At 47.5% G+C, this 21,610-nt stretch overlaps 1 protein-coding gene across 2 annotated transcripts in view; it reads right to left on the reverse strand.

The window, feature by feature from the left end:
- Positions 1–3,206: 3,206 nt before the first annotated feature.
- Positions 3,207–21,610, reverse strand: part of MRPS9 (mitochondrial ribosomal protein S9) — a 48,752-nt gene continuing 30,348 nt past the window's right edge. The window contains exons 7-11 of one of the 2 annotated variants that reach the window (XM_070379863.1): positions 20,590–20,665; positions 18,086–18,254; positions 17,055–17,163; positions 16,034–16,203; positions 3,207–5,615 (exon numbers count right to left, since the gene is read on the reverse strand). In XM_070379863.1, the coding sequence (XP_070235964.1) occupies positions 5,581–5,615; positions 16,034–16,203; positions 17,055–17,163; positions 18,086–18,254; positions 20,590–20,665 (559 nt within the window). In that variant the 3' untranslated portion in view covers positions 3,207–5,580. Of the gene's footprint in view, positions 5,616–13,082; positions 14,767–16,033; positions 16,204–17,054; positions 17,164–18,085; positions 18,255–20,589; positions 20,666–21,610 lie in introns of those variants that run through there. The other variant, XM_005899940.3, reaches the window with a different exon arrangement.

Here is a 21,610-nt window from a genome sequence, read left to right on the forward strand (position 1 = left end):
GAAACAGTAGTCTCCAAGCAGCTCCCCTCAAGGTTCTTATGAAAACCAAATTTTGCTTGATAATTAATATGTTCAGAGGAAGCCTGAGAAAGCCACTTCTCACTTAAGACCCTAAGTTAGCTGGATGTTAATTCAAATAGAGGAGATTCTGCAGTTCGTGTCCTCGTTCCATTTTTAGAAGAGTACTGGCTCAGCAGACCTGCAATGTGAGAGATCTGGGTTCAGTCCCTGGGTCAGGAAGATCCCCTAGAGGAGGGCAGGGCAACCCACTCCAGTATTCTTGCCTGGGAAATCCCATGGACAGAGCAGTCTGGTGGCCTACAATCCATGGGGTCACAAAGATTCAGACGAGCCTGAGCGACTGAGCATGCACGCACATAGACCTTTTCTAGCTCAAGGCATCTTGGAAGCCTTCTAAACTGGGGAGAGATAAATTATTAAAAGGGCTTCCCAAGTGGCTCAGCAGTAAAGAATCTGCCTGCCAATGCAGGAGATGAGTGTTTGATCCCAGGGTTGGGACGATCCCCTGGAGAAAGAAATGGCCACTCACTCCAGTATTCTTGCCTGGAGGGTCCCATGGACAGAGGAGCCTGGTGGGCCACAGTCCATGGGGCCACAGAGAGTTGGATACTACTGAAGGGACTACAAAACAACAACAAATTATTAGAAAACTGTTTATCTTCTGACAACTTGGTATCTCTCATCTTGGCTTATCTAAGAAGCCCTATTTGTATTTTCAAAACTGGCTTTTTCAATAACATTTATGTAAGAACTAGTTCTATTTTACATTGCACAGGCATCTCCCCTTGTCAAAGACAACAGGTACTTTGATTAGTGAAATGGAATCCGTGGGTTGAAATAGCATTTCTACGTGGGCCACCTGGATTTCTGCTGCTTCTCTGAACACGGAAGGTCACTTCTTATTGTGGGACACAACATCCGTTCAGGCGTGTGCAGCTGAACGGATAATTCTCCCGGGGACACTGCGTGCCGTCACTGTGGAGACCAAGAAAGAGAACTCCACCAGCACCCAAAGGCCCCGCTGGCTCCCCACCCACAGCCCCAGACTTCACCTGCAGCCTCCACGTGCTTTCCTTTTCTTTTCTATAATTGACTTATTCACTGTTGGCTGTGTGGGTCTTCGTTGCTGCTAAGGCTTTTTGAGTTGTGGTGAGAGGCAGCTCCTCTCTGTTTCGGTGTGTGGGCGGGCTTCTCTTGTTGCATAGCATGGCCTCAAGGGCACGCAGGCTTTAGTAGTTGTGGCCCGTGGGATTAATTGGTCTGAGGCATGTGGAATCTCCCTAGACCAGGGATCGAACCCGTGTCCCCTGCACTGGCAGGCGGATTCCCATCCACTGGGCCACCAGGGAAGTCTCATAGGTTTCTCAAGAGGCAGGTCAGGTGGTCTGGTATTCCCATCTCTTTCAGAATTTTCCACAGTTTATTGTGATCCACACAGTGTGTATACATGTATGATATTAAAGATTCAGAACCTTTCTCAAGAGATCAAATTGCCAACATCCTCTGGATCATGGAAAAAGCAAGAGAGTTCCAGAAAAACATCTATTTCTGCTTTATTGACTATGCCAAAGCCTTTGACTGTGTGGATCACAATAAACTGTGGAAAATTCTGAAAGAGATGGGAATACCAGACCACCTGACCTGCCTCTTGAGAAATCTGTATGCAGGTCAAGAAGCAACAGTTAGAACTGGACATGGAACAAGAGACTGGTTCCAAATTGGGAAAGGAGTATATCAAGGCTGTATATTGTCACCCTGCTTATTTAACTTATATGCAGAGTACATTATGAGAAATACTGGGCTGGATGAAGCAAAAGCTGGAATCAAGATTGCTCGGAGAAATTATCAATAACCTCAGATATGCAGATGACACCACCCTTATAACAAAAACCAAAAAAGAACTAAAGAGCCTCTTGATGAAAGTGAAAGAGGAGAGTGGAAAAGTTGGCTTAAAGCTCAACATTCAGAAAACGAAGATCATGGCATCCGGTCCCATTACTTCATGGCATCCAGTCCCATCACTTCACGGCAGATGGATGGGAAAACAATGGAAAGAGTGACAAACTTTATTTTGGGGGCTCCAAAATCATTGCAGATGGTGAGTGCAGCCATGAAATTAAAAGATGCTTGCTCCTTGGAAGAAAAGCTTTGAGCAACCTAGACAGCATATTCAAAAGCAGAGACATTACTTTGTTGACAAAGGTCTGTCTAGTCAAAGCTATAGTTTTTCCAGTAGTCATGTAGGGATGTGAGAGTTGGACCATAAAGAAGGCTGAACGCTGAAGAATTGATGCTTTTGAACGGTGGTATTGGAGAAGACTCTTGAGAGTCCCTTGGATTGCAAGGAGATCCAACCAGTCCATTCTAAAGGAAATCAGTCCTGAATATTCATTGGAAGGACTGATGCTGAAGCTGAAACTCCAATACTTTGGCCACCTGATGTGAAGAACCGACTCATGTGAAAAGACCCTGATGCTGGGAAAGATTGAAGGCAGGAGAAGGGGACGACAGATGATGAGATAGTGGGATGGCATCACCAACTCGATGGACATGAGTTTGAGCAAGCTCGGGGAGTTGGTGATGGACAGGGAAGCCTGTATAGCGCAGTCCATGGGTTGCAGAGTTGGACATGACTGAGCGACTAAACTGTATAGATGCTGGCACAAGGCCACCCAAGGTCACCACCTACATTCTGTGCCTTGGACACACCAGCGGCTTCTCCAACAAGTCCTGATTCATTTTTAGTACAAAATAGTATTTAGAAATCAGGTTGAGTACGGTTGTGCGCACAGCTGTGAGCAGCGGCTGTGTTGGCAAGCACCGTTTCCAGTGGATCATTTTCTGAAAAGATGAGTTCCTGTCTTAGCACTGCAGGTCACCTGGCCTCCTGGCCCTGGTGCAGGAAACACCAGCATTACCCCTCAATCACTGAGAACCGCCCCCAAAGGCCTCCCCGCATTTTCCATCCTGGAAAGAGCCACTGGTCCATACCACTTTCACCATCAAATGCACCTGTGATCCGCATCTGCGCTCTGCCTCCCTCCAGTCTAACAGAAGAAGGGAGCTTTCTCCTGTCTGCGGTTACAGCCTCCTCTGTCCTCACTTCCCTGGCTTCCCCAGGGCTTCTCTCCTCCATGTCACCCCCTTTCCTAACATCTTCTTCTCTTTCCCCCCTTCACTTCCTTCCCCACCTACACTTCCTCCATCTTCACTTCCTCCCCGCACCTTCACTTCCTTTTGCCATTATGGAAACACAAATTAAATCTACACTGAAACAACACAGAATGGCTAAAACAAAAACCAGTGACAACATCGAATGCAGAGACGTTGGACCTCTCACACCTGGCTAGAGGGAACGTAAAATGGTTCAGTCCCCCAGCCAATAGTTCAGTCGTGTCGGACTCTTTCCAACCCCATGGACTGTAGCCCGCCAGGCTCCTCTGTCCATGGGATTCTCCAGGCAAGAATACTGTAGTGGGTTGCCATTCCCTTCTCCAGGGGATCTTCCCAACCCAGGATCGAACCCACATCTTCTGCATTGGTAGGTGGATTCTTTACCACTCTGCCACCAGGGAAGCCTCTAACAGTTCAGCAGTTTCTCATAAAACCAAATAGTGAGTGACCATGTGACCCGCACGCTTGGGTCTCTGTTCAGAGAAATGAAGATTTGAAAGTGAAAGTGATGTCACTCAGTCATGTCCAACTCTTTGCGACTCCATAGACTGTAGCCTACCAGGCTCCTCTGTCCATGGGATTTTCCAGGCAAGAGTACTGGAGTGGGCTACCATTTCCTTCTCCAAAGAAGACTTAGGTTCACACAAAAATACGTACCTAGAGGCTCACAACAGTTTTGTTTGACCTCAGACTGGAGGAAAGACTCCAGTTAAAACTGGAGTTTCAAGTTAGGGAAACAATTAAAAATTAGCCATATTCACCATTACGTGCAAAAATAGCCTCCCCCACACACAACAAAATAAAGTCAGTAGCGTAAAAATGCCTTTTATGAGCTCTTTCCTGCTTTGTAGTTGATGCAAACCAGCGGGTGATCAGGGAAAGTTCTTGTGTGATGAAAGGGGAAGTTTTCCATTTAATGTATTCATGTTCCAGGACTTTCTAACCCCTGAACAAAGTTTTGAGACATGAGAGGAGGGGGACATCCCTCCAATTTAAATGCAGAGGTGCTGCCGGACTTGCTAGGAGCCGCATGCTTCCTTCTTGATAACATCCTGACGCCTCTCATCATATAGATGAATCGGCAGGAATTAACACTCAGCTTTATTTCTTGCCTTTCTCATTAGAAAAACCCATAAACTTTACCTGTTACTTATGCTAATGTTTTTCAACAAATTTGCTGTCTTATTTGCATAGTATCAGAATATTGCTTGAAATCTTGCATTCGTCTTAATTTCAAGCTCAGAGACACGTGAGCACCAGGATGAGCTAAAACCTCCGGGACTCCACACTTGGTACTCCATCGCATGCAGACAGCATTTTGTTTCTCCATTATCTGTTGATGGGCACTTGGGTTGTGACCACTTTCTGTAAATTTTAGAACCGATACGACAGCCTGGAGAGAGGGGTGAGGCCCCACTGCACTGCCCCACGAGCCATCCATCCTACCTGGGGGACACTGATGGTTAGGAACTGGGTCAACAAAGAGGAGACAGCTGATACTTACAGAGAAGTGGCAGGAGGACACAGGCTCCAAGGTGAAAGAAAGTGTCTAGAAGGATGAGATCCAGGCCTCACAGAGACCAAGTGAAAGGGCCTCTGCAGTTAACACCCTGGTGATACTGGAAAAAGCCAGTCCCCCATGTGGTGGAAGCATCCTGGGCCAGGGCCTGGCAGAGCAGGGTGTGTGTGGGGTGTGGAAGGATATGGACAGGCACCAGGAGGAGGGGAAGTGGGCGGGGGCTGTGGGGGGTGGCCCTGGGGAGCAACAGGCACACTCCCACCAAGGAAAGGAGCTGTGCAGACCTCCTGGGTCTGGGAGACCAGAGGACAGGCTGACCAGACAAGACTCACTCTCAGCAGAGGAACACCTGAGAACAGAATGGAGCTGAAGGAACAGCTGGCTGTCCGTGTCCACCAGGCAGAGCCCATGGGAAAGCCGGAGTCTTTGAAAAAGGGAATGGTCAGTGTTGACCTTGGCCATGGGGCTGGCACATGCACCCCAGAAACGGCAGGGTGCTCTGGGGATAAAGTCACAATTCATGCCATTGACCTGATAAAGGTAGTTCAGGGCACTGACCCTGAGGGTGTGCTTAGTTGCTCAGTCATGTCTGACTCTTTGCAACCCCATAGACTGTAGCCCACCAGGGTCCTCTGTCCCTGGGGATCCTCCAGGCAAGAATACTGGAGTGGGTTGCCACGTCCTCCTTCAGGGGATCCTCCCAACCCAGGGATTGAACCCAGGTCTCCTGTATTGCAGGCGATTATTTACCATCTGAGCCACGAGGATGTGCTTGTATTTTTCCACAGGACGCAGGTTGCCACGTCCTCCTTCAGGGGATCCTCCCAACCCAGGGATTGAACCCAGGTCTCCTGTATTGCAGGCGATTATTTACCATCTGAGCCACCAGGGAAGCCAGGCCCTAAGGGTAAATGAAAGAAAAAACAGACATGCAAGAATGCTGGCGACACATTATTTACAGGATCATTTTTAACAAGCCCACGTGACCAACAGTATGGAAACTAGCTAAGTCCATGAGGGAGCATATGCTCAGTAGATGGACTATTATGAGGTCATTAAAATGATAATTATGAAGTTCAGAGTGGTTACGATAGTAAATGAAAGTCTGTTTTAAAATCGTATGTATGCTGCAGTTACAACTACAGAAAATATGCTTTCATGTGAAAATATGCAAAATAGAACTCCTGAAAATGCTACTAGCTGTCAGTTGGGGATCATGGTAAGATTTATTATTCTTGTTCAATCACTAAGTCATGTCTGACTGCTTCCAACTCCAAGGACTATAGCCTACCAGGCTTCTCTGTCCATGGGATTTCCAAGGCAAGAACACTGGAGTGGGTTACCATTTCCCCTACAGGGGATCTTCCTGACCTGGGAATCAAACCTGCATCTCCTGAGTCTCTTGCATTGGTAGATGGGTTCTTTACCACCAAGCCACCTGGGAAGCCCGGATGGGTTTTTCTCTTTCTCCATTTGGTAAATTCACTTTGAATCTGAGTGCTGCCAGTGCTGGTTAGAACAACAGAAAAGCAGCTTTATATCTTATTAGTTCTCAGCCTATTGGAAAGAGCTGCTGCTGCTGCTAAGTCACTTTAGTGTGTCCGACTCTGTGTGACCAATGGCAACCCACTCCAGTACTCTTGCCTGGAAAATCCCATGGATGGAGGAGCCTGGTGGGTTGCAGTCCATGGGGTCGCTAGGAGTTGGACACGACTGAGTGACTTCCCTTTCACTTTTCACTTTCATGCATTGGAGAAGGAAATGGCAACCCACTCCAGTGTTCTTGCCTGGAGAATCCCAGGGACGGGGGAGCTGGTGGGCTGCCGTCTATGGGGTCATGGCTGAATTCTTCCCCGCGGTCCTCTGACAGTATGGAGGTCTAAGGAGACGGCGTTTCTGTGACACATCTGCCTTGGATGGGGGAGGCTGAGTGTTTCCAGCCAGGGCTGTCTCCTTCCCCAGTGCAGCCCGGGTCAGCCCGCAGGCACCTGGATGCTTCTGGCAGAAAACATGCTGATTAAACTCCTGCCACTCTCCGTCCATGTGTCCTGCCAGGATGGATTGTGGGCGGAGGGCAGGGAAGTGGAGAGATGGCCATCCTGGCCAAGTCCCTGGAGCTTCCGAGCCCCGGGGGCATGTCCCTGGGTGGGGTCTCATCCACCCCCACCCCTCCCACCTGAGACTCAGGATGAATCACCATCCTAAATGGGTTGGTGCTGTGTCTCAGTCTTGTAACACTTGCCTTCCACTATTTTGAGTTAAATTCTCTCCACTTTTCTTTTTTTTGTAAACTAGCATTTAGACAGTTTATTAATATTAAAAACGCTGATGTAAATGTATATTTTGAAATAGCAACTCAACATCTCAGGGGAGCCACGCTGTCCTGGGGGTGGCAGCTGGAGGAGGCAGCTGGGGCATCCAGCCTTCCCTCTGCTGGAAACTTCCTTCTCTGCAGGATGCTGTGGCCAAGTCCTGCGAAGGCAGATCTTGGTTGTCTCCAACAATCCACCTCTTGGAAAAGGACCCAGTTTATCCTCATCACAAAAATAATTTATTTGTCACTATGTGCGGCAACAGAGAAGGCAATGGCACCCCACTCCAGTAGTCTTGCCTGGAAAATCCCATGGACAGAGGAGCCTGGTAGGCTGCAGTCCATGGGGTCGCTAGAGTCAGACACGACTGAGCAACTTCACTTTCACTTTTCACTTTCATGCATTGGAGAAGGAAATGGCAACCCACTCCAGTATTCTTGCCTGGAGAATCCCAGGGACGGGGGAGCCTGGTGGGCTGCCATCTATGGAGTCCCACAGAGTCGGACATGACTGAAGTGACTTAGCAGCAGCAGCAGCAGCAGCAACATATGGGAACTCAACCTCTTATGGTGATCCTTTTGCAATACAGGCAGACCTTGGAGGTGCTGTGGGTTTGCTTCCAGACCTCCACGGGTACAGCAAATATCACAATAAAGTGAGTCACATGAAATGTTTGGTTTCCCAGTGCATAAAAGTCACATTTATGCTATACTATAGTCTATTAAGTGTAGTATCATGTCTAAGAAATGTACAAACCTTAATTAAAAACATTTTATTGTTAAAAAACACTAACCATCATCTGAGCCCTCAGTGAGTCTTATTTTTTTTTTCTCAGACCCATTGGAGGAGTCACTATCAATGGTGGCTATAGCCTTAAAAAATGTTTTTCATAAATAATGACTTGAAAGTTGAAATTACTCTTTGAGTAATTTCATGGACCGCAGGATGGATGCTGTGCTAGCCGGCATGAAAACAACTTTAATCTCATTGTCTCCATCAGAGATACTCTTGGGTCACTCTCAGTAAGCAGTATTATTCTGAAAGAAACTCAAACAAAATTATTTATTTATTCATTTTATTTTGGGGTCTTCACTGCTGCGAGAGTTTTCCTAGTTGTGGCGAGCTGGGGTAACTCTCTAGTTGTCATCCACAGGCTTCCCATTGCAGTGAGCTCTCTCGTTGCAGAGCACAGGCTCCGGGGTGCATGGGCTTCAGTGGCTGCGGCTCCCAGGCTCTGGAGCACAGGCTTGATAGTTGTGACTCTTGGGCTGAGTTGCTTCGAGGCAAGAATGTCTTATCGTCTGTGTGTGTTCACGGGAGCACTTTTCATTTTCTCTAAGGACCTTTCCTTTGCATCCACTAGCAGGCTGTTTGGCACAAGAATGTTAGCTGTCAGCCTGCCGTGGCTTTTGATGTGCTTTCTTCATTAAGCTTAATCATTTTTGGCATTTTTTTTAAGACGTATTTATTTATTTTTGGCTGCACTGGGTCTTTGTTGCTGCGTGCAGGCTTTCTCTAGTTGCGGCGAGTGGGGGTTCTTCGACTCGGTGTGTGGGCCTCATGGCAGTGGCTTCTCTTGCTGCAGAGCGCAGGCTCTAGAGCTCGGGTCAGCTGTTGAGGCACATCGGGTTAGTTGCTCCGCGGCAGGTGGGATCTTCCGGGGTCAGGGATTGAACCCATGTCTCCTGCATTGGCAGGAGGATTCTCAACCACTGGACCACCAGGAAAGCCCCATTTCTAAATTTTTATTTCAAGTGAGAGAGACGTGGATCTTCCTTTCACTTGAACACTAGAGGCCACTGCAGAGCTATCAATTGGCCTAATTTCAATATTGTGTCTCTGAAAAGGTGGAGGCCCAAGGAGGAGAGAGATCAGTAATGGCTGGTCAGTGGAGCAGTCACAACACACACACGTTAATCAATGAAGTTCCTGTCTTTTGTGGGTATGGCCCATGGCAGCCCAAAACAATTACAGTACAAAAACGTCAAAGGTTACTGATCACATGTCACCCTAGCAAATTTAATAATAATGAAAATGTTGGAAACATCAAGAGAATTACCAAAACAGGACACAGAAACACAAAGAGAGGAGATGCTTTTGGGAAATGGCACTGACAGCCTTGCTCAACACGGGTTTGCCACAAACCTTCCATTTGTAAAAAAAAAAAAAAAAAAAAATGCAGTATCTGGGAAGCACAGTAAAATAATGAAGTATGCCTGTGTGCAAATATCAAATCATTATGTTGCACACCTAAAACTAATATAGTAAAAAGGAATCAATTTTATAAGTGAGATAATTATATATTCAAATGTAAGCATATGAAAATATATCAGAATTTAGTTTCATCTGCAACGGATGGATCTGAAAATATAATTAATACACCTGTTTCCAAGGGCCTTAGAACATCCATGGATCACCTAGGTGAACCTGGGGAGGAGCCGGGGAATCCACCCCTTGACCTCACCGCATGGAGTTGCTTATTCTGTTGTAAACTACTCCACCTTGTGGTTAAACAAAGGTACTGCTCGCTAAAAATCTGGACACGTCACGGTGAAAAATCACTATTTTATGTGATAGAAGTTATGAATGAGCTTTAAAAAGTTCAAACCACACATAAAAGGAGAAAGTGAAAAATTATCCATAATTTCACCGCCTAAAGATATCTAGACACAAGTAGATTCTATAAATCAAATACAGGCACATAATAAATTAATATCCTTTGATAGAAGAGAAATAGTCATCACTTGGCTTCTTCACTTTCAACGAATCAACGTCTCCAGATGATTCAGGAATGACAGCTGGTCAGGATTTGATCAGTTGGCATGTTGGAATAAAAACTCGGAACCCTGTCACCCAGCAATAAGGGAAGCCACCCCCTTGGTGCACCTCGGTGTCCCCGTCTGAGAAAAGGGTCAGAGGTGTCAGAGGTTGCACCCCAGTGGGACCCCGCGTCTGGCCCCTGACCTCCTGGTTCCCGTGTGGGGAGCCTCTGGTTGGTGACCACTGGACCGAACGAGCCCCAGGCTCCCGCCCACTGGACGATGCTCCTTCCTCCCCAGTGGTACTCTCCTACCTGACGTCTCTCCAGGGCAAGGGGCCTGTGCTTCCATCTCATACCCTGGTTCCCACATGGATCCATGGTTCCCACATGCATTGGAAGTTTCATGGTTTCAATTTGCATCATCTTGAGAGAGAACCCCTGGTGCCGATGTGCGTGCGGGCCTCCAGCTTGCTCGGCATCTGTGTGCAGAGATGCCTCCAGGGAGAGCCCCCCTGCGCTGTGTGACAGGCCACAGTTCACTGATGCCCTTGTCGCCCACCTGTGGGCAGCCAGGCCAGAGTGAAGGGAAGCCAGATCCAGGAGGGCCTGGAAGAGGGACCTCACCAGGAATCCAGCCAGCCTGGCGAGGTCAGCCCACCTCGGGACACGGGAACGCCCAGGGCACAGCGCCAGGCAGCAACAGTGGGCACCGACTTCCTGTCACTTCCTCAGGCAGGCGGCTGGTGTGCAGGGGGCGACTGCCAGGAGCAGCTAGGGTGCAGTCTCTGGCCGCTGCCCTGTGGGCAGGACCCACCTCCTTCTCTGGGCAGTTTTGATGTTTCTGGTCAAATTGCTAGTCACAGTGGTTCTCTAGGAGTGGTTCTCTGAGACTGCCCCGTGTGTCACTTTGGTTCTGAGGGGTCCAAGGAGCCCTGGAATGCCAGGATTCTGCCCCATTTTTCAGGCCGGAGGGCAGAGGCTGTGGGGACAGAGGACAGTGGTCTCCTGAGCAGCTGTCACCCCAGGCTTTGAGCCGACCTGCCAGGTGAGGGCAGCCCATCTTTGGCTCCGAGTCATTATCTCAGTCGACATTTCCCAGCAGGGCCTAATTGCTGTCTAATTGTTTTCTGTTTGTTGTGTGTCTCTAATTAGACACACACTTACAGCTTGGAGGACAGGAACTCCATCAAGGGTTTTCTGCAACCCCTGTCCTGTGGGACCCCAAAGCGTCCCCAGTGAAGATGCCGCTGGCAGATGGACGATCCGGGTCAGACAGGCAGACGGGCCCAGCTCCTGAGTTACCTGAACCACCCACGACAGGTCGGCAGTGACAGCCCTCCCCGAGGTGGCCTGCTCACTCCCGCGCCCCCTGCGAGCCAGGTGCTGGGCAGGAAGCAGAGTCCACGGCCCATGTCTAATGGAGGAGACAGGTGCACAGACCAGCACCGCACGCCACGCTTGGGCTGAGGATGGGCGGATGCGAGGGCAGGAGGGGTGCTGGGGCCAGCGGCTGGGCTGCTCATGGGCACCGGGCAGGGTGGCTGGGTGGAGGGTCAGAGCTGGACCTGGTGGCAGTGTCAGGGGTCGGCCACCCCGCTGGCGCTGTTGGGGAGCTGCAGGCCGGGCTGAGCCTGGGGCCAGGGGTGAGGGCCCCAGACCACTCTGCACAGCCCTGAGGCGAGGGACCCAAGCCCGACTCTGGTGCCCAGGTCCCACCTCCGGGCACAGGACTGTCTGCCAGGTCTGTCCCCGCTCCACTATGGCTTCCGTGGGGGTGGCCTTCGGTCCCAAGTAGTCTGTGGGAAGAACCCCAAGGAACAAGCAAGCAAGACCCTGGATTGGGAGCTGAGCACCAGCCCCTTTCCTGCCCTGCAGGACGTCCACCCAGCCCCTCCCTCAGGGGTCACATACCCCGGCAGCCTCCCAAGAAGACCCTCCTTTTCAGTGTCAAGTCCAAGTTTGGGGCTTCTGCAACCTGCAACTGAGGTCCTCACGTAACTGACCTGCAATATTCTGCTTCATTAATCACCATCATGAAAAACTGCCCCTCCCACCACCTGCCCCTCACTTCAAGGTAGCATACTGAAATCACAGGAGAAAAATTTAAACAACAGTGGGGAAGCTGCGAGGGAACAGTGATGATGGCATCTCCAGCAGAGAGGTTGATGGCAGGTGAGACTCAATCAGGAGAGCTCAGGTGAACCCCTCACTCTCCACATGGAGAGGAAGACCCCACACTACAAGGCTGGCTCCCCGGGCAGGTTTCAATCAGGTGTTGGGAAAATGAAAAAGGAGTAAATTTGCATTTCTCATGAGAAGTCTTCATAGAGGATCCAAAAGCGGTCCTAACTTTTGTGGAAGCTTTAAGCAGCCGTGATTTTGTGGGAAATGGCAACCCACTCCAGTATCATTGCCTGGAAAATCCCATGGTCAGAGGAACCTGGCAGGCTCTCATCCAAAGGATTGCAGAGTCGGATACGACTGAGCGACTAAGCATGCATGCAACAGGAATTTACCATTTTCATGAAGGGGTCTCCTCCCATGCTTTAAAGAAAATTTCCCAGAAGGAACCTGTCTGGCTGGTATTTATAATGTAGTAAGTAAATGTTTGATGAACAAAACTTGAATACAAAGAGGCACTAACACAGCAAGGCTATACTGTGACCCTCCGTGCTGCTACTGCAGGAACAGAGCCTGCAAAGGCCGAGGCCCGGAGCAAAACCTAGGGTTTTTCATTATCAGGTACGAGGAATCCAAGAGACCAGGAGCGACTGCTTGGAAGGCCTGGAGCAGGCGTGTGGTTACCGTCTCCAGGGACTGGCAAGCTTGGGCGAGGCCCCCAGAAGCTTAGAAACTCAAAGTTAAAGCAGGCCCTCGGTGCATTACATCATGACCCGTGAGTGTCTTCTGATATCTAATTCTACCTATGGTTCCTTTTAAAAAACATCTGAATTTTATCACTTTGTTTAAAAAAACTAATGGCCTGAGTTGAAGGAACACAGTGATATGACTTTGAATTCCTTTTTTCCTACACTTTGCACCTCTATAGTAATTTATATTTTCTAAGAAATGACAGGAGAGAATTGACAAGATCTTGCTCAGTGCTGAAGCTCAGGAGTTTTTACAGCTTAGCACTCAAAAGACGACTGCCAATTTTTAATAATGAGTTTACTGTTTCTTATCCAAGGGTTTACATATAGTAAGGAAAATTTCTATATCCCAAGGCTGGTCACCAAAGGTGGCAGTATTTTTGTGAGATGTTGATTTTTATGGCTCCTTGATTACGTTTTTAAACTTTTTCTTTTTTTGGCTGTGTGGGGTCTTCATTGCAGGGCCTGGGATTCTCGAGTTGTAGTGTGCAGGCTTGGCAGGCCCCTAGATGTGTGGCCTCAGTTCCCCTATGAAGGACGAGGCCCGCGTCCCCTCCCTCCAGTGGAAGGCGGATTCTCTACCACTGGACCACCAGGGAAGCCCCTCGACAGTTAATTTGGTGTAAAGGGTCACAGCCTTCACGATAGAGGTGCCTGATGTCAGCATCATGCAAACGCGATGGGCTGACCTTCCCTTATAGATACTGAGAGGTCCTCCTGGCTGGCCACCTCCCTCGTGTATGCGGGCTACACACCCGTGTCTGTGGGGCTGCCAAGTGGGGTGTAGCCTGGATGTCCTAACAGACGTGGAAGCTCTGGGTCTGCAGCGTCCAGCTAGCTACTCCATCCAGAGCATCGTGCTTCTGTGTGTTCTGAGGGGCCAAGGCAATGAAGCATCCTTCATTTTCAAGGACACTGCCTGTTCACACCATGACTCCCCCCGCCCATCCAGACTGAGACCCCCGCACACACGTGGGTAACTGAACAATAGAGGATACGGGGGTCAGGGGCAGGTGGGTTTCCTGATGAGAATCACAACCCACGATGACCGGGCACCTACCGGGCCCTGCGGGCCTGCGGACTGTCCTGATCCCCCAGTGCTTGTATCACATTTGGAAGGTAAAGTGGACACTCGTGTCCCCCCCTCCCAGGCAGGCAGAGATCACGCCCAGGGCCCTCAACCCCTGCTCCCCCTGGGCCAGGCCCTCTCACCACACTGTCCGCTGTATCCAGGGCTGCACACGAAGACCAGACTTACTGTCCTACACAAAACCCCAAACCCGCCTCACACCCGCGATTCCCAGTGTCACAGGGAGGGACCCCCAGGGCACCGTGTGAGCCCAGAGCCTCGGAACTGATTCATCCTGTGACTGCAAGTCCGTGTCCAACCTGGAGGGTACCGTGCTCCGTGAAATAAGCCAGACAGAGAAAGACAAACACTGCGTGGTACCACTTATACGTAGAATCTTAAAGAAAAAAAAACAAGTCAAACTCATAGAAACGGACAGAGGACTGGTGGCTGCCAGGGGCCCCGGGAGAGGCGGGCCTGTCGTCGTCGTCATCAGCGACTCGGCGGGGCTCCTGACAAAGACACTGCGCTGGCTCCATTCTTTTCGACAAGCATCTCATCCCTCAATTGTGAAAATTGTGTAGCTGTCTGGAAAATTGACAGCATGCGGAGGATGGAGTTCAAGTCTGTGCTGCTCTTAGGTCAGCAGTGTGGCTCCAGAGCTCAGATCCGTGGTCTGGGCCTTCCCATCTGAGAAAGGTCTCCTGGCTGGGTTTTGCTGAATGTTCCTTTCAGATCAAATACGCCAGGAGTCTGAGTTAGGCTTTGAAAACTCTCTTCTGAAAAAGTTTTAAAAGTGAAGCAGCAGAACAAAGCTAAAACATTTTAAGTAATTATTTTCAGAAGGCGACCTTCACAGCATCGCATCTTAGAGTACGTCATCTCACGAGGCAGCCGCCCAGCCGGCCCTGGTCTCCCGTGTGCCCCTCGCTTTCCCGCGAGGGACTCTCAGCGCTTCTTCCAGGTGAACTTCCTGCGGGCGCCCTCCTGGCCTGGCTTCTTACGCTCTCGGACACGGGGATCCGTGGTGAGCAGTCCAGCTGCAGCATAAGAAGAGACGCCTTTAGGAACCACGGAAGACGCAGGGAGGCAGTTGAGTCGCGTGAACCGACAGCTCCTGGGGTAAGAGGAAGCACCCAGGCCCACGGCCGACTCCCCGCCTCACATAAACCTCCAGACAGCAGCGTGCTTTCCCTCTTCGGGGCTATCTTCCTGATTTCTGGGACAAACACCAGGCACATTATTTGAGTCTGCTTGTCTTCTGCTCTGAGAGCTATGATCAATTCCTCTTTGGTTTTAAAACCTGTTCAACTAAGGACAAAGCTGTTCCTGTTTGGCATCACTAGTCACTGCAAGGAAAGCCGCCTGGCGCGCTTACCGTTACAGAAGCGCAAGTCTTACAGACACTGTGACTGTAAAGGTCTATACTGCCACACACTTCACCATCCAGGAGGTTTTTCTTTTCTACCTCTGGTCTCCATTATGTACAAGTAACATATGACTTCACGAACACATTTGAGAAAAGAAACTTACACTTTTTAATTTGTGTGACAATAGTATTTCTTGGGACTTTGTTTCAAGATCTAAAAAAAAAAAGTTTTAGAGTTGTGTTCTCAGCACAAGACTTCCATTCTGGGAGAGTAAAGTCGGTCTTGCTGGTGGCTTCCGCTCTCCCAGTCCTCAGGAGTGATTGCGAGTCACTCTCAGCCTCTGTCCCTGATGTGTTTATAAGTATTACACAGGCTGGAGCTTTTCACTGTTTTCTTCACTCCTCCAACACTAGCACTTCTTTTCACTGTGTGCCAGGCTCACATATTTTGTTAAGAGTACTTTTAATGCTGCTGCTGCTGCTAAGTCGCTTCAGTCGTGTCCGACTCTGTGAGACCCCATAGACAGCAGCCCACCAGGCTCCCCCATCCCTGGAATTCTCCAGGCAAGAACACTGGAGTGGGTTGCCATTTCCTTCTCCAATGCATGAAAGTGAAAAGTGAAAGTGAAGTTGCTCAGTCGTGTCTGACTCTTAGTGACCCCATGGACTGCAGCCCACAAGGCTGCTCCGTCCATGGGATTTTCCAGGCAAGAGTACTGGAGTGGGGTGCCATTGTACTTTTAATGGCCACACAGCAAAGGCAAAACTTCACTTAACCATATACCCATGGCTTTTGCACGTACTCGACTTAAAAGGTGTGGGAAAAAACAACGAGCTTGCATGGAAGGCAAACCAGACCTGTCTGAATTCTAGCTGAAAAGAAAAGTGCTGACGCTTTATTACTTTTCAGGGCTCACAGAAACTCAAACTAGCCGTACCTTGGCGCATCCATTCAACCTCATCCTCGGTGATGAAGCTGCACAGGGCTCTGGACATGGCCAGGCGGATGGCCCCCGCCTGCGACGACCGCCCGCCCCCTGACACCGTGCAGGTCACGTCGTGCTTCCCAAGCCGGTCGAGGAAATGAAAGGGGAACATGAGCTGCTCTCTGAGGACATCACAAGAGATGGAGTTAGATTTGCGGCATATACACATGACTTCACAGAACGCTCACACTCTAGTCGTTTATAGGAACCACAACACACGCAGAGACACTGCTGTTTCGGATACTCAGACACCGTGAGAGTGGGGTCGGTCTCTTTTTTTCGGGTGCAGTGGCACAGCTTGCCTCACTGAGGGTGAGTGACGATGCTACTAAGGGAAGCTCTGCTCACCTGCTGGTTTGGGAGCTTAAATATATATCTGCTTTAATTCCTGAAACTTTTAAGATTCCCAAGCAAATGCTTATAAACATAAAGAAACTGAGACTAAAGTTGAGAAAAAAATCAGGAGATATGAGAGCATTTGCATCAGGGTGGTCAAGGTGAGAAAGAACCCCCAGGAAGCGGGGTCTGCACAGTCAGGAGGCAGGTACCCAGAATACAGCAAAAGTCTATGAGGACAGGGAACCACACCCAAAGGGGAGTAGCTAAAAACGGTCCCTCCACTAGTGATCTGAATTAACCTGGACTGGAGCTTCCCTGGTGGCTCAGTGATAAAGAACGAGCCTGCTAATGCAGGAGGTGCAGGTTTGATCCCTGGGTGGGGAAGATCCCTCGGAGAAGGGAATGGCAACCCACTTTAGCATCCTTGCCTGAGAAACCCCACGGACAGAGGACCCTAGTGGGCTACGGTCCACGGGGTCGCAAAGCAGTCAGACATGACTTAGCAACTAAACAACAAACAACAAAGAGAAGCAATTGGGCAAACGCCAGGAAATCATAAGCCTTGTTGATCGGGATGTATCATCAAGTGTATTTCCTTTAGGATCAAAAAGCCAAACCCAAACGCAGATCTCACCTGTCTTGGGTCACTGGGAAGTAGAGCAGGTAGTCGACCCCATTTATTTCTATCTTCCCACTGCCATGGCCATAAACAACCGCCTCTGCATTTGCAGTCTTTCTCTTACCTTGAAAAATACAAGACATCTATGCGGTGAACATCTTGAAGCCCAGTGCTCTGAGTGAAGCAAAACTACATTAATTTCCTCCCCTCAGAGTAACAATACCTAACACTCTATATAGGAAAGTTCTATAATTATTACATGTCACACAAAAATAAAACAGGCAAACTATACCATAATTGATGTAATGAACTTATTATGGGGGTGTTTGGTTCTTTGATCCCATTTTAGAAGTACTACAACCAAGTAATTCACATTTGTTTACATTATTTTTTTTTTAATTAAATTTACCTAGTATTCTTTTTTAAATTAATAAGAATATACTGAATCTCAACTGTAAATTTTTACAATACATGAACAGTATAATAAAGTATAACTAAAAGAAAAGGAATAAAAGGTTGAAATAAAAGGAATCCTCAGGGAAGATTACACTTCTTTGAAAATATTAACTGAAAATGACAAAGGAAGTGATGTTAAACTTTTTAGAGCTGCAGATGGATCATTTAATAGCTCAATTCTTTAAAGTGACACCATGTCAAATGGCTCTGGGCATCTACAAGGAAGACGTGAGCTGAGGACCTAAAGTTTTCGGGTTTCGTAGTTTTGGCGTCTGACGGGCAGATTCACTGAACATTTTCAGTGAATCTAAGACACTCTGTGATAAACATCTTGTTGTTTCCACCAGCTGAAAATGTGAGAATACCAAGTGCTAATGTGATTGTGCAGGCTATGGGTCCACATCTTTTCTTGGGACATTAAAGGGTTCCGTTTTTCAAAATGTCAACAAGAATCTTAAAACCTTGGAAATCCAGTGTAACAACAGCAAAAATAAACAAACGGACACAATGAACAGCACAGGGCGAGAGCGCACACACGCCCCACCGTCTCGCCGCGCGCGGGGACGCGCCTCGTCTCCAGGGCGCCTTACCTTGGCCTGTGCTGAAGGCCATGCCCTGCTCATCATACTGCAAAGGCTCGATCAGATGTTTCTTCGACTGAACGGTCACTGTCCTGCGGAACCTGCCCACAAATTCTTCTTCAGCTGCATCGCACGGCAAGGCTGATAACCTTTCCAGCAGCCGGATGAACTGTGCATACTGCAGACAATAAAAATTCATTAGGAGATGGGAGTGTAATTGCATTTGCTAAGTTTTTTCTATTTTTATATACTTGATCTTTCCAGTGTTGCTTTTCTTGATGAATTCTGACAGGATGACACTTGCACTGCTTCTAAAACAGCGAGCAGGCGTGGCATTCTCCCTGGGCACCTCTGGTGCTCAATCGTTTCTTTAGAGAAACAAAGAGATGAACCTTTCAAAGAAAAATCCATTTTTCTGAATCGGGATATTACAAGAAAGTGAAATTTAAATTCCGTTTCAAAAAAATATTTAGATGATCTTTGAGTGTGACTTCTACTCTTTTACTAGAATTGCTATCAAGAGGAGCTTCATAAATAATTTCCAGTGAGTTTCGCACAGTAAAATGGGGAGAGTCTGATTTTGAGAAAATGTACCTCTTAAATTATATTTCATAATACACTTGGCAAATATATCTTTAGCTGTTCAAGCTGTGTGACTTTAATGTTTATGATTTCCTTTAAAACTGAACAATCAAGCTATTTAAAAATTCAAGAGATACTTGACTTAAAGGGCAACCTCTTGAAATAAATTATCCTTGCTACTCTGTGCATTTTTTTAATAGTTCTTGAACATGTGATTAGAAAGTAAACAACTTGGTATTAACCCCTTAAAATTAGCAGCAGAGCAGTCACTCTGAAGTGTTTACGCAGGAGGAGGCAGCTGAAGCTTGACATCCCTGGTGAGTAGAGCGTGAAGCCCAGCTTTCTGATAACCTGATTTAGGTTTTTGCCAACCCTAAAAATCAGGCTCACCTTTATGACCTCTGCCTTTATACTGAAAATCTGCCACTAATGATTTGAAATATATAAAAATCACACAGGTAAGATTCAAAGGGCTGCTTCAATGATTGCCTCCAAGGATGTTAGGAGAGAAGCGGTCTAAGGAAGGGTGAGATACTTCGGCACCCAGCCTGGTAGAGCTCCATCGCCTCCATTCACAGCTGTCCTTCCCCAGCTGCTCTCAGTTCCCCTGAATGTGCCGTGACACCCTCGAACCCACAAGCAGGTAACTACAGGTGTGACACAGCCAGCCTCAGGAACTGAGATCATGAGTCGGGCTATCACTGACCACTCCTGCCTCCTTCATCTCAACACCAGTTGTCAGCTTCAGGATTTCTTCCATCTGTCCAAAGTACAAAGGCCCCATATATTTACAGACAGACAGATGAACAGATGAGCCTATATATTTGGTGGTTTTCTTTTCATGGCTGTGCACCTTTAACAAAGTCTTTGGGATATTTCCAAAATGAAAACAAACTTGTTATTTTATTAAAAAATGAAAGGAGCCAGGAAATGGGAAACACAGAAATGATGCAGTCAGTTAAGAGGCAAAAGACAGATTTTTTTCAGCTGCACCCAACGCAGCGATACCGACTTGGCAGTCAGGCTATTAGAAATCAACTCCGGCTCTACCACTCACCAAATGTCCAACACCTCACTTTAGCAAACTGCAACTTTTCCAACACATTAATTTCTGTAATAACGTAAGTGAAGAACAGAGAAATTTAAGTATATGACTTAAAATCTACACGGTGGCAAGGTGCTACTGTCAGTCACTGCCATGGGAGGGAAAAAACCTTTCTTGAAACAATCTGTGAAATTTATCTATACTCTCATCTTCTAGAAATAATCTAAATCCAGAACATCAACATATTTAAAACATCAGATTTCCTCTGACAATTTTGAAATATGCAAGAATACTGAGCAAATAAGAATCTGGCTGAGACCTACCCACGGATCACCATCTTTACAGGCTTTTGGGAGCCTGCTAAAAATGTATATTCCTGGGTGATGCCGGTGGGAATTCTGAGCAAGGCCTGGACCGTGGGAGACCACATTTTGTTCCCAGCATTCCAGGTGATCCTGACAATGGTGGTTTTGCTGATTCTAAGAACTGGCCACACAGACACTGCATATGCTAAGCAGGAAGGGCACCCTGTGCTTCGTTTCTTTCCTATTTCATCTCTAACGGCTCCTTATACTTACCATTGGCCTGTAAAAGTAACAGCCGCTCTATTGAAGGATGTAAAAAATGACACCCGCCACACTCCCCCCAAGACAACGGGCAGAGAGACGGCCAGCGCACTTGCAGGGGAGGGCCTGGGTCTTCTAGGCTGCCACCTTCCTGGCCTACGCACAGAATCAGCTTCAAATTTTTTTTTTTTAAAGGAAAACTGTCTTAGGAACACATGCCTCTTGAGGAACATTACTATTAGGATCCTAAATATTAATATAGTAATTGTCTACAATCTTATGGCACAGGTCCCCTTAAATTAAAAAGATTAATTACTCACGTCTTGATCTGACAGTTTTTCTACTAACATTTCTTCCAGTTCCTCCTTAATCAGCCATCTGCTGCCAATCGGGTCTCTATTAAAATATCACATGTATTCTCTTTTAAATTAACCATGCAATGAGAGTTACACCATGAAAGATCCCACAAGTGGTAGCAATTCTTGACGGGGGAACACACTTTTGTATTAGTATTACACAGCTGTAAAATTCCATCCAAGTGAATAGTTTTTTTAGATAGGTTATTACATTTCCTCAGTCTACTTTAAAAGAAGAGATACCCAGTCTAGCAAATGTCCCGTTGGCAGAGTTAGACTCGGCAGTGTGAAACGTGCTGGATATTCAAGTCACCAGATTCCTCAAAAATTCAAATTGTGCTTGCTTTTCAATAATTTGTTTGAAAGGAGAGGTTATGGAAGCACAGTAATCTGTCAGTGGACTAAAGTAGTAATGAAAAGTAAAGAAAAGGCTAGGGGTAGTACTTACAGCCTAAACTAGCCGTGTTCCAAAACCGGGGTCTTTTGAACAAGAGAAAACACAGGAACGTGCTGTCTCTGTGTGCTCAGTCAGGTCTCTGTGCCCGCAGGGCCTCCAGCCCGCCAGGCTCCTCTGTCTCTGGGATTCTCCAGGCAAGAATGCTGGAGTAGGTTACTACTCCTTCTCCAGGAGATCTTCCTAACCCAGGGATTGACCCCACATCTCTTGTGTCTCCCCTGCATTGGCAGGCAGGTTCTTTACCACTGTGTCATCTGGGTCAAAAATTTGTGTCTTTTGAATAAGAGGAAATATATGACTAACCAGTCCAAAATTTAAAACCAGTTGGTCAAGTTGATGGATCTAGTCTATCACTGTTTGCTAAACGGATGCACAAATCTTTAAACACAAAATACATAAAACACACACACACACACATACATACGCACAAAAATTTTGAAGAAATAATATTCAAATACAGTAATTAAGTGCCATTTAATGTATAAATCTGGAATGAAGTAATATAAAAATAATAACATTAATATTTAC

Source organism: Bos mutus, chromosome 11, assembly GCF_027580195.1.
Source record: "Bos mutus isolate GX-2022 chromosome 11, NWIPB_WYAK_1.1, whole genome shotgun sequence".
Lineage (NCBI taxonomy): Eukaryota > Metazoa > Chordata > Mammalia > Artiodactyla > Bovidae > Bos > Bos mutus.